This window comes from Lygodium microphyllum, chromosome 11 (genome assembly GCF_053477565.2).
Source record: "Lygodium microphyllum isolate KBCC chromosome 11, Lygodium_microphyllum_v1.1.10, whole genome shotgun sequence".
Lineage (NCBI taxonomy): Eukaryota > Viridiplantae > Streptophyta > Polypodiopsida > Schizaeales > Lygodiaceae > Lygodium > Lygodium microphyllum.
In genome coordinates this window covers 423,283-436,280 of record NC_141145.1, presented here as the reverse complement: position 1 = coordinate 436,280, position 12,998 = coordinate 423,283, and the positions used below count along the sequence as shown (strand labels likewise).

The 12,998-nt window shown below is 41.1% G+C and overlaps 1 protein-coding gene across 6 annotated transcripts in view; it reads right to left on the bottom strand.

Annotated features, from left to right (window-relative positions):
• MET18 (ARM repeat superfamily protein) overlaps positions 1 to 12,998 on the bottom strand; it is a 172,247-nt gene that overhangs the window by 104,075 nt on the left and 55,174 nt on the right. For 5 of the 6 annotated variants that reach the window (XM_087688782.1, XM_087688778.1, XM_087688781.1 and 2 more), the window contains 4 exons: positions 5,616 to 5,804; positions 5,475 to 5,528; positions 4,679 to 4,765; positions 3,754 to 4,594 (listed from right to left, as the gene is read on the bottom strand). In XM_087688782.1, coding sequence (XP_087544908.1) covers positions 3,754 to 4,594; positions 4,679 to 4,765; positions 5,475 to 5,528; positions 5,616 to 5,804 — 1,171 coding nt within the window. The remainder of the gene's footprint in view (positions 1 to 3,753; positions 4,595 to 4,678; positions 4,766 to 5,474; positions 5,529 to 5,615; positions 5,805 to 12,998) is intronic. The other variant, XM_087688780.1, reaches the window with a different exon arrangement.

Sequence of the window (12,998 nt, the reverse complement as noted above, 5' to 3'; positions counted from 1 at the left end):
TATATATGTGTGAGGAACAACAATGCCATGCACATCTAACTCCATCCAATGAGGATGAGGGGATGTAAGATGTGAGGACCTCTCTCTAGTGTGAGGAGGGCTGCCTTTGGCTAAAGACGTCGGATCGTCGTGCGATTCTAGTCTCTTGTGCTTAGGGTTATCTATAGTACTCTTCCCGTGTGCCTACCACTAGTACAAATACTCTGACTCTCTAGATCTCTAGTACATAGCAGCCCAAAAATCTCTAATCTAGTGTGCTCATCATCGGTTGTACGGTCTACTATCCCTGGAACAATTTTTGATCTATCTCGTGTTTGGGCATATGCACTACATTTGCATAAGAAATGCTCCTTCCTCTCTAGCTCCTTATGGCACAATCTGCATATCCTCTCCTTCCTAGGGACTCATGAGACTCTACCTATCTCTATCTCCAATTGGTGTGATGAAACTCTAAGTTGGCCTATGGCAACTTGCACAATCCATATACAAGGATCTGATGATGAATCCATCATTGGTGAGGCTCATGAAAAGTGTAGCACTATATCTTTGTGGGAAGCAGGATCAGGGTTGCCACCTAGATCCTATATGGGTGTCTTTGACATACGTTCTATCTCATGATCATGCTCCTCTCTATCCATGGGAGCTAGACACAAGGTGAGCCAGGGTTATACTTGAAGCGAGGGAGGCTCGTCATGTCAATATCATATTTGGTAGTAGCTGCTCCACCAGGAAGTACCTTAAGCTCTCACATCCCTCACTGGCCATCGATCAGGAAGCCGCCAATGCTCTCCATGAGGACTTGTCATGTGTCATGCTCTACTCTCTCTATATATAAGTGATGATCTAAAAGCCACCCTCTACCTCCATGGGTGGTGCAACAAACTCTGCTCTAAGAATCTCATGTAGGGTTTGTTGCGTCTAGGGGCCACATGAGAGAGCCAAGGAGCTACCCTAAACAATTCACTATCTCATGTGCCTATAAAAAGGGCATGGATGGTGCAACAAACTCTGCTCTAAGAATCTCCTGTAGGGTTTGTTGCGTTTGGCTACCACACGAGAGAGCAAAGGAGCTACCCTAGACAATTCACTAACTCATGTGCCTATGAATAGGTCATGGGCATTCATCACTTCACACTATTGATCACCTTCACCTCTTCAATGCCTCATGGGCTTCCTGCACGAGCAGCTCATATGCTGCCTTTTGGAGCTGATCTGCTGCAACCTTGATTCAGCTGGCTACTGCCCAGCCTGCTGCCTTGCCAAAGGAGCTGCCTAACCTACATTTTCAGGCTAGCAACCTCTTCTTCATCATTTCCACTGCTGCATTTGCTGGTTTCACCCTCCTTGGACTGGTACAGTAGATCATCTTCATCATTATTGTGTGTTTCCAGCTCTTGCTGCCACTCGAGCACCCAAACAAATATTCCCAGCCATCAGCCACTTTATGGAGGCTATGTTTGCAGCAGATTCAGGCGTCCACAAATGGTTACACCCTCTTTATTGGCCCTATATCAGATACCTTCATTTTCTGTTTTCTCCACTCTTGAAGGGCTGCTCAATATCACCCTGTCTGCAGCCACTTATACAGAGAGATCTTCACCCACAGGTGTCCCTGTCTAATCAGCCAAGATAGTGCAGTCATCTCCAAGCTCCACTCCATTCTATCAGCTAGGACAATGCAATCATCTCCGAGCTTTGCTCCATTCTATCAACCAGGACAGTGCAATCATCTCCAAGCTCCACTTCATTGTATCAGCATGATTTATTCACCATGATTCAATGTTCATCATTCTTCATTCATCTTCTTCTTTAGTGTTTCTGAGTTTCTTTGTGTCAGTGTTTGCCACATACTCTGTGTTTCTCCCCACAAACCCTACTGTTTCTCAACCATATCAAAAGTTTCAAGTGGTCAGCTTTGGGTGCATTCCCTCACTTATTGGGTGGACCGTTTCCTAACTGGCCAACCTACGTTTCAGGCATTTTCTATGGCTGGCCAACCGCTTGCATTATAGCTCATGGTAATTCAGCCTGAATTTGTGTTCTATCTCCTCCTTCATTTAGACATCTGCAGGTCTGCATCCTTTTATTAGAGATAGCAAGCTTGGGAGTACTCTACCGGTTGCCCATGCCCATGTGGTTTGTCACATACTTATGCTTTGGTGTATGGATTCCGTTTTCCAAATTCTCTGTCTCTGAATTCATATATTCTTGTCTTTCTATTCTGTCCATAGTGTACATAGCAGCTTCTCCGTTTTGTTCCCAATGCTTTATATCTATCTCACAGATTCACCATTTGACACATCGCCAACTCTTGCCATCAAATCTCAGTGATCGGTCCTCAGTCTCTCAAAGGTAACTGTGCATTTATCTATGTAATTTTATTTCAATTTTGGGCATTTTGGCACATTTGGCAAAATTGGAGAATTTGGGAAAACTTGGGGCAATTTTGGGTGGCATCTGTTTCAATTGTGGGATTTTTGGGTCCATTCAATACTTTGTATGTTGTAAGGTTCAAGTACCTTTTCCTTCTCTTCGTGTGCGGGCATACACTTGTCACCATTCCTCCCGTTTCTATTCATTGACTCTGGGCATTCTCCCATTTCAAGGAGTCTTGAACCTGTCCCGATTCACCTTCCCCGTTCCAAGTAACCATGGCAATGCATGCATCGTGGTCTATCATCCATCAATTTAGACATAGAAGCAACATAGATGGAAACAACATATCAAAATCCATCCAATCAATGGGAATGATCAATGATATACCATGTCAACATGTCGAATGAATCCATGATAAATGTTAATTACAAAAGTACAAATGCATTTGTAAGGGTAGGGGTTTTTCCTGTAAGTTTAGGATAGACATTCATATGTTTATGAAATGCTCAGGTAGAAAATGACTCATGAGAATCTTATGAAATGGGTTACTTGGCAACTATATTCATATCTCATTGCTGGTCGCCCATTGTGAGCAGGACAGCTATGCTAGACTTTTTGCAGATAGAGTAGGCAGAGGAGCATTATCACAGATGGGAGCTGATGTCCAGCATTATTGCTTGGTTTATTTGGACCGTCAAATGTAGCCAAGCTATAAATTTAGAGGATATATCCACCGCAAAGACTCTCTCCAAGATTTGGACAAGGATTGTCCACTCTCCATGAGAAATGGTAGAGGCTACAGCATGACTTGGACACGCCAAGGAGGAGATGATTTTCTCAGAATCTGGAATCTGCCACTTTCTTTCATTTTAAGTTAAACATGATCTGGCATTTTAGACCTCTGGATCAGTTATGCACTCAGGCCCTGTAATAGACTTCACTTTTTGTTTGTACTTGTTATATCCTGGAAGTCCCTTACAAGGCTAATCTTGTACTTTGCCTCAGGAACTTTTTTCCTCAGGGGAATATTTAGAAGAACTCTTCTTTGCCCTGAAAAACTTTTTTTTTTTTAACAGATTCTGGCCAACAAACTTCAGATCTATAAATACTTCCAGTGTATTTCTGAAGTTTAACAGCCTTCCCCTGACATTAAGGACAAACTATGCACCTGAAGAATGCAGAATAAAGAAAATTCACCACTGTAGCTAAGAGTGACAAGGTTGGACTGTTAACAAAATAAGAGTCCTTTTGTACAAGCACTACTTGCAAGACCAAGATCTAAACACTATTTTTAAAGCTCAATCATTTGAATATAATTAGGGACATTAACTGTAGGCAAACTGGCCCCAAGCAATAGCATACAGGCTAAAAAATTACCTCCAACACTCGATAGTTTCTCAAGTGATGAAGACTCCCTTAACCGGTTGCCTTGAAGACTGATAACAATAGCAGCAGAAAAAACTGTCACTAGATCTGCTGAAAAAGACTTAAGAGGGCTCAACCATTGTAAGTCCATATTCAGGGAATTAGACTGTTGATGTGAAGGCAGCAAATGTTCATTCCATGTTGAACTAGCCGCTTCAACAAGCAACAGGATAGACTCTAATATCACCATGGTTGATGGTCCACTAAGCCTGAGGTTTAGCTGGGGTTGTTCTCCTTTAGTATATGCTAGCATCTCTGTTGAGCTGATCTGAATTGGAACTAAAACTTGTGCAAAAAAGCGCTTCATGACACTATTCAGAACTAAGAAACAGCTGGAATGTGAAGCTTGAATTGTAGCTCCAAGAACCTGACTTATTTCCTTGATAATAGCACTTGAACGGCCACTTTGTAAATGTATGTGTTTGTCCATTTCATCTGCATTGTCCTGCTCTTTAAAGTCATTGTCATGATAATCTGTCAGATATAGAGAGTCTGGTAAACACTTGAAAAAGTCCTCCACATAGGCATCATGTAAAAGTAGCTCAAGAAAACTGTTGCTATGTTTATGGCCTGCTTTGCCTTGGCAGGGAACTTCTGATGCTTTGATGCAAGAGGTGACACATTTAAGTGCCTCTCTTGTAATTTCTTCACTTCGCTCTCCTGAAGTCCCCAATTCACCATGCTGTGAGAAAAGTTCTGTCCTTAATGCCTGCCATATAGATGCCCCATGTTTTTGTAAAGTTTCCGCTCCATAATGCAGGGAACAAAAACTCAGATATTTCAAAGATTCTCTCTACATTAACACACAAAAAATTGTAAGCAGTAGCACTTATAAGTCAGAGATTAAATTTAGGGTTTAAACAAATAAGCAGCTAACCTTGGCAGTGCGTAGGGTAGAGGAAAGTTTTTCTAGTAACAATGGGATACAAAAATCAGCAAAGAGCCTCGTCGATGCAAAACATCGCTGCAATAGAAAACATGAGACAATTTAAAGCCACTCAAAATGTTCAAATTGTATTACAGAGAAAGTCAGCTTAGCTTCTTTAAGAGACCAAATGACCTATGAGAGACAAAACATTACATGCATATATGTCCATAGATGATAGAGTCATCAAGGGATACAAAATGGAAATGCATCCAAAAAAAAGAATGAAAGCAAAAGCAATGCCTATCCAGGTGTACAAGAAGATAGAGGGGGGCAGGGATGCAGTGAGGCGAGGAAAAAGGGGCTTTGGGGTTGGTCAGAGAAAATGCAAGAAACTACAACAACATACACAATATATTCACACACTGAGATATGTGCTAGACTTAGTTCAAGGTTTTCAGCTACCTTGTACGCATGCCATATACACAGTACTGTACAAACAAGCAACATTCACAATGCCTTTATGCGAGCTCCAACTTGAATCCCACATAGAATCTAATAAAGAATGACATGGTTGAACTTCTTTGACAATCAAACCCAAGGGCACCTTCTACCAAAAAGATCATGAGAGAACAGCATCCTTCACTTTTATTAAATACTTTAGATGTCAAAGTGGACAACTATGTTCTCAAGAGTGTAAACCATGAATACAACTGCATGTTTCCATTCCCATGTATCCAAGTAGACAGCCCTCATAAAACAATTCCTTATTTGATCATTGAACAATTGCTTGGAAGGAAATATGTACCATAAGAGCCATCGATAGGTCCTCTCTGGTTATTCCCCTTGTGTCATCTGGTGGCTGCAAAAAATAAGCGTCATCCACCAAGAAATTAATCACTGAAATGTGAACGCCATATGAGCTGCAAGATGTACAGTATAAGCTTACCGGGTTGAATGAGACCGGAAAGTAGCAACTAATTATGTTGAAAACTTCTTCTGATACACTTCCCAAGGGTCCATCACAGTCTGGGAAAAGCTTTGCTACCAACTTAACAATATGAAACACAAGCAGCAGGCACCTTGGATCCTTCTCCCCATCAATGGCTGCACATACTCCATCCATAAAGCGATCACCCTAGACAGAGACAGATTCTATATAAATTCTATACTTTGGAGCGCTGAGATTTGTTAAGACCACAGAAAATGAGCATAACCCAGAAAGAAGCCACTCATGTGATAGACACTGGCTGCAAATTTTAAAAATCCAAAAAACTCTTCTTTGAAAATTGTAAAATGCAATTCATTAAAGGTCCACTGTTGATCTGGATGCACTATCAATCATAACCCCAAAAACCTGAAACAGGTGCAAATTTGCATGCAAGAAATGCAAAACACTTTTTTATGCTGCAAATTCAAACCTCTAGCTGCATGATCATACAAGCATGCAACATTTTGACACAAAAAACAGAAGGAGACGTGGTCATAGTCCACCACCAAGTCATCAATTATATCCATTATGACTGGCATAAAGATGAAATATCCTCTCTCCCAAATCCTGACAATTGATAGATTGCTCTTCTGCGGACCTAAAAATCTCACTTGGATGTTTTCAAAAGAACCATCAGATAGGCGAAGGATACAATATAACATGGTTTGCTTTATGTTGTTAAAAACACATTGATCTTACTGGTATAGTGATCTTTTTTATGCAGGTGGCCATATGAGGATAGAAGATCAACTAATGGATATGCATTTGGATCGAAAAGTGGAGATTGATTGGAGCCGTCAAATTCTAGCTTGAGGTTTTGTAGAATGCAATCTTAATCCTAAAACCCTCCCCCCACCCTCAGGGTTAAGAACAGTATACTTTTGATTTCCTAGAATTCTGGTAGGCTTTCAATCCAACTCGCTCCTGGAGGGTATCAACGCTGCTGTTTTCCCCAAGAAGGCTCTGTCTCCTTCTGGCCTCCTCTTTGAAGAAGGAACTAATCTATTGTCGGCTCTCATCCAAGTCACTAGCTGCTCATCCAGCTGAGAAGGTTCTAAATCTCTAAATTTGTAAGACTCTCTGTCTAAGATCGTCCTCATAGAACAAGTGCTCTAAAACCCTGAGACTAGGGTGGGATCAGCTGACTGTCTCAAAGAGAAGTATATAAACCGGTGAGTAACCCAATAGAGTCAATTCGAGAATGATGCCTGTAAGGCCACCTTTGTCACAGGCCCAATCATCCACATAAAATCAATCCATCCTACTGAAATTCATAGCTCCTACTACCCTATCTCTCCTGGAGAACTGAAGTGAACTTGTGGACCTGCCAAACTGCTGTCAACCACAGGACTTGGCCTCTAATCTGAAAGGTGGTGACTTAGGAGAATGTGGTGAGTTTGTAGCTTGTTGCAACTCCTGGAAGGCCACAAGTGTCGCTACCTTTGTAGGCTCTATCACATCAAACTGCAGTGTTGCCACAGTCAAGGGTTTCAAACCATATAAGCTCTTATTTAGCTTACACTCTCTTGCCTTTACAACAAATCCTTCAAGCTATTACATATAAATATCCTCATGCAAATCTTCATGCAAGAAAGTTGTGTTTAGATCCATCTAAACAAGCTCCATATCTTTCTTAGTAACCAATGCACATACCGTACAAAGGGTGGTCCTCTTGACTATTGGTGAAAAGATCTCATCAAAGTCAATTCCCTTCTCTTTCTTGAATCCCTTCACCAATCTTACCTTGTATGTAGGCAATGCGTCACATGGAGACACCTTGTGAGATCTCTAAGCCATTGCACATCCAAGGGAGTGTCTATGGGATCTGTAGGATGTTCTTGATCACTCTTCATCGTCACTCCATCTGTCTCTTCCAAGGTGGTTTCATATGTTTAGTACAGAATATGTGCGGTATGAAATGTACACAAAAATTTTAAGAATAAAATACATTGTTTCCTACATTCATTTAAAAAATACATACAAAATTATATATAAAATCAATCTACACATATAAATGTGCAACTTAAAGATAGAGCATGAAGAGGCATAGGCATTGTGGAGAAGAATGAGAAGAAAGGAGAAGAGGAAGAGGAAGAGGGATTTGAGAAAAGGAGAGGCTGTAATATGTATGAATGAAACTTGAAAGTGAGAGAGAGGGAGAGGGATAGGGAGAGGAGAGGAAGAGGTGAGAACGGGATAGGGAGAGGGACAGGGACAGGGAGGGACAGGGAGAGACCGAGGCAGAGGGATAGGAGAGGGAGAAGGCGAGGAAAAGCGAGAGGAAGACGGGAAGTGAGAGGGAGAGAGAGAGTAGGGTGATTGAAGAAGATAGTGGCCTGAAAATTGAGCTCAAGAGAGGGACATTGATGAAGATGGAGGCTGATTTGTGTGGTGAGATGGGGGGAGGGGGATACCATTTTATAAGGGCTGAGGTGATGAACAAGAGAGGAAAGGGTATGAAAGAGGGAGGAGCGTGAAAAAAGAGAAGTTTGAATGTGTAGCATGCCAAAAAAGGGCAAATTTTCAAAAAAATGTACCAATGGACATTTTAAATTGTCTTTTTTTTTTGTACAGTTTGAATGCACACGAACCATATGGTACAATACCATATGAAATGTATTGTATGCATATGAATTGCAACCCTAGTCCTTGCAACTCTAGGCCATCTTGTCTCTCTCTCTTGTCAATGCACTCTCTTTGTCACTAATCCTATCTTCCACGAGGACATGTATTTTTAATGCATAGATTTGAATTATTAAGTTGTGCATGTGTGAGATACACATGTAAAATGCAAGTCAATTAAGTGACAATGAGACCTTAGTAACCCTAGTCACCAGTGGGTGACATTCGCAAAAGCTGTAATAAGTTATGCCTAATAGATGCTAGGTGATACCTGGTGTCAAAACTTGACCTAGAACATTTGATTTGGCACTAGGAATTTGGCATTAATTAATTAATTAATTAATTAATTAATGTCAGCACAGAGCTAATGGGTGCTCAAGATCACTTGGGTGATAAATTGCCCTAGCCCATTTAATTGTTGTCGAGTTAGATTACTTTTTTTAGCCATAAATAATAATTAAATTTATTTTCAGAATTAATATTCTGAAAGCCAAGCTAGATAATGCTAGAAATTGCTTTGGAAGGCTGCCACTTGGAAAAACTTGTCCATGCAAGTAGGAAAAACGTTTTTGAGAGGCCATTTTCAACTAGTAGAAGACCTTCCATGTGAGATGAAGAGAGGATTGAAGTTCAACTCAGAGTGTAACAGACAGTGTGGAGAGTGAAGCACGGCACCCAATGCAATAGACTGAAAGAGTATAATCTGAAAGTACAAGGTACAACCCTTAAATCTTAGGGTTGTAGGGGGTGTTCACACCCAAACACAATAAGTGCCTGTAAGTGTGTGACATAAGCACATACGAAATAAGACAATAAGTCTAGGGGAAAAAACCTCTTGTACCAAGAGTAAAAAGTGCCCCAATGTCCTAATGATCACCAACACTCCTATGTGAGTGTAGACGTAAGTGAAAACCCAATAAACCCCCTAAGAGTGAAGAGTGATCAAAAGTACAAGAATCATCCACCACCAAAGGAGATCAAATTTAAAGCATTGCAAAATGCTTCAAATTTGTCACAAGGAAGAGCTTTGGTAAAGATGTCTCCCACATTACTAGTGGTAGGACAACAGACAAGGCTGATATCACCTGTATATAGCCTCTCTCTGACAAAGTGATAATGTATCTCAATGTGTTTCATGCATGCATGAAACACTGGGTTCCGTGCCACTACAATGGCACTCTGTCTGTCAGTGAACAAAGGAGTAGGCTCCGTAACAGATACATCCAGATCAGCTAGCAAGCATCTAATCCATACGCATTCAACTGTGGTAATGAAAGCTGCCTTGTATTTAGCTTCACATGACAATGTGGCAACAGTGGATTGTTTCTTGCTAAGCGAAGATATGCAAGATGACCCAAGAAAGAAACAATTGCCACTAATGGAGTGACGTAAATCGTAATCACCAGCCCAATCAGAATCACTATAAGCATGTAACTGCAGTGGTCCCTCCTTGGCATAAAGCAATCCAAGAGATCTAGTACCCTGCAAGTAACGAAAGACACACTTAACAGCCTCCCAATGTGACATGCATGGCTGATGCATATATCTGCTCAAGGCTGAAATAGCAAACTGTATGTTCGGCCTAGTGTTGCATAGGTAAATAAGACATCCAACTACTAGAGCATAAGTGTGTATATCAAACAAATCACTATCATCATGTAATGACAACTTTAGTCCAAGTTCCATTGCAATCCTGTAAGCAAAACTTCTCAAGAAGTTTACCAATGTATCTTGACTGTGATAAACCAACGCCTCTAGCATCATGTATGAAGTGAATGCCCAAGTAATAATGCAAAGACCCCAAGTCTGACATTTCAAAAGTTTACTGCAAATTTTGTTTGAATGCTGAAATCTGATCAACATGTGTCCTTGTAAGCAAAAGATCATCAACATATAGACAAACGATCAGCATGGATCCCCCCTCTTTACATACGTAAAGGGTAGACTCAGATGAGTTGTTTATAAACCCTTCGCTTAGCAAAAAAGCATCTATCTTTGCATACCAAGCTCTAGAAGCTTGTTTCAAACCATATAAAGCTTTTTTCAGCTTGCAAACCAAGTGTTCAGATCCCTTAACTGCAAAACCAATGGACTGCTGTACATTTACTTCTTCATGAAGTTCCCCATGTAAAAATGCAATTTTAATATCCAACTGATGCACCGGCCATCCATAATGGGCAGCCAAAGCAACCATAGACCTGATGGTCGTCATTCAGAAGGTAGGAGCAAATGTTTCATCATAGTCGATGCCTTTCTTCTGTGCATAGCCTTTAGCTACAAGCCTTGTCTTATATTTGTCAATTGATCCATCTACATTCTGTTTCAGCTTGTAGACCCATTTTGTTCCAATGGCTTTCTTCCCAAAGAGCAAAGACACCAAATCCCATGTTTGATTCTTAGTGATAGAATCCAATTCATCTAGCATTGCTGCCATCCAATGCACACTTTGTTGTGCATCCTCAAAACATTCAGGCTCATCATCATCAAGTGTGCTTGCTGCCATAACAAACTCCATGGTATGTGCAGTATCATGCATACGAGCTTGCCTTCTAGTACGACCAGCCATGGGTGCATCCAGATGACTATCTTTCATAGTCTCTAAATACCACCTAGGCATTTGTCTTGCCTCCTAACTGTGCATAAGCTCTTGCTGAATTTCAGTTTCAGCACTTTGCTGATTATTCAGATCAGCCAATGGCTGATTTTCTACATTTTCCAATGGACCAGCTGGCTAAACATTAAGATCACTTACTGAAACTCCAGCTGAATCACCAAATGTAATGGGCAGCAGCCCTTCAAATACATCACGGGCAGCCTGATATGTGTCTAAACCAGCAAGGGATAATTCTGATTTTTCATCAAAGACTATATCCCTACTGAGAAACACCTTTTCAAAGACACGATCATAGAGTCTATAGCCTTTGCCCTCACTACTATATGCCACAAAAATTCATTTGACAGCCTTTTTATCCAACTTTTTCCTGAGTACCTGGGGAATGTGTGCATATGCAAGACATGCAAAGGTACGAAAGTGTCCAACAGAAGGTTTCCAGCTGTTCCAAGCCTCAAAAGGTGTAATTTTCTTTAATGCTTTGGTGGGGCATCTATTCAAAACACGGCAAGCACACATACTAGCTTCCATCCAAAAATTGTGTGGCAAGCTCTTCACTTTCAGCATACATCTAGCCATCTCCATGAGTGATTGATTCTTCCTCTCTACAACACCATTCTACTATGGAGTATAAGCAGTAGTGAACTGATGAACAATGCCCTTCTGCTTCAAAAAGGATTTCAGCATAGAGGACATATATCCCCCCCCCCCCAGTCCGAACGGAGAGTTCCGAACGGAGAGTCTTTATTTTACAGCCAATTTGATTTTCAACAAGTACAACAAAAGCCAAGAATGCATCATATACTTCTGACTTTTTCACCAAAGAGTAGACCTAGTAGAATCGAGTAAAATCATCAATAAAAATCACAAAATAGTAACATCCTCCCAAAGACTTTGTCTGCATAGGCCCACATAAACTATAACCTAGCTGTGGCTCTAAAAGCAACATCACGGGGAAACGAAAACCGATGCATTTATCCCAAAATACATCCTTCGCACAAGTGCTCAGGAGGTCTCTCCAGAAGAGGCAATCCATCTAGTATCTGTGTACGTTGTAAGAGCATGAAGCTACAAAAGTTCACATGCCCCATGCTCGTGTCCCATGTGAGCATGCCATAACTCTGCCTATATCATAGCAGGAGTAAGAGTGAATACCAAGTATGTTGACTGATTAATTGAAAGAGCATCCAACTCATATAAGCCATGACATAAAGTGCCAGTTAAGAACAAAGCCATGTGCTCCTTGTCTCTCACCATGCATCTTTCATCATCAAATGTGACCTGCAATCCAGAACGTGCCAAAGAAGAAATAGAGAGCAGATTCTTCTTTATATCGGGCACAAACAAAGCATCCTATAGTCGGAGAATAGAGCCATCAATGGCTGTGAGCACACTATCCCTAATACCTCTAACAGGGGTATGATGCATTGTTGGCACACTATACAGACTTGCCAACTAGAGCAGCACCAACAGAAGTAAATAAATCTTTGTGAGATGTGATGTGCCTAGAAGCACCACTGTCAAAAAACCAAGTGCCTACATCCTCAGTATAGCTAAATGCTCGATCAGCCCAAGAAGTGTCATAATTGCATGTGTAAAAGCAATAATCCATGTGTGCAACAAAGGATGCAAACTTAGTAGCAGTGGAAAAAGCATCAAAAACAGACATTCTTGACTCCTTTTTCTTCTCCTTGGCAAGGCACTTTTTACACTTAGTGATGTAGTGGCCTGGCTTCTTGCAATAATGGCATTTGCTCTTTTTGGCTTACGTGTCCCCTTGTTTTTTACTTTCCTATGAGGTGCCAGAAGTCCCAGAGCTCTGCAGAGCATTCTTTACTTGGCTGCCTTTGCCATTCTGTCTAGCCATAAAAGCCTACTAGAGAGGCTATGATATCTACACCGCTATTTCTTCTTGTTTGCTCCTCCTCTAGAAGCAAACTAGCTAACTAAAGAAAGGAAATAGGCTGTGGGGCTACCCTCATTGTGAGGTTTAGGGCAATGTGGAAAGCCAAGTACGAAGGAGGTAATGAGTTCAATGTAGTAGATATCAGCTGTGCATCTGAATAGTAATCATCCACATTCATAAGTTGCTTGCGCAAGTCCTAAAT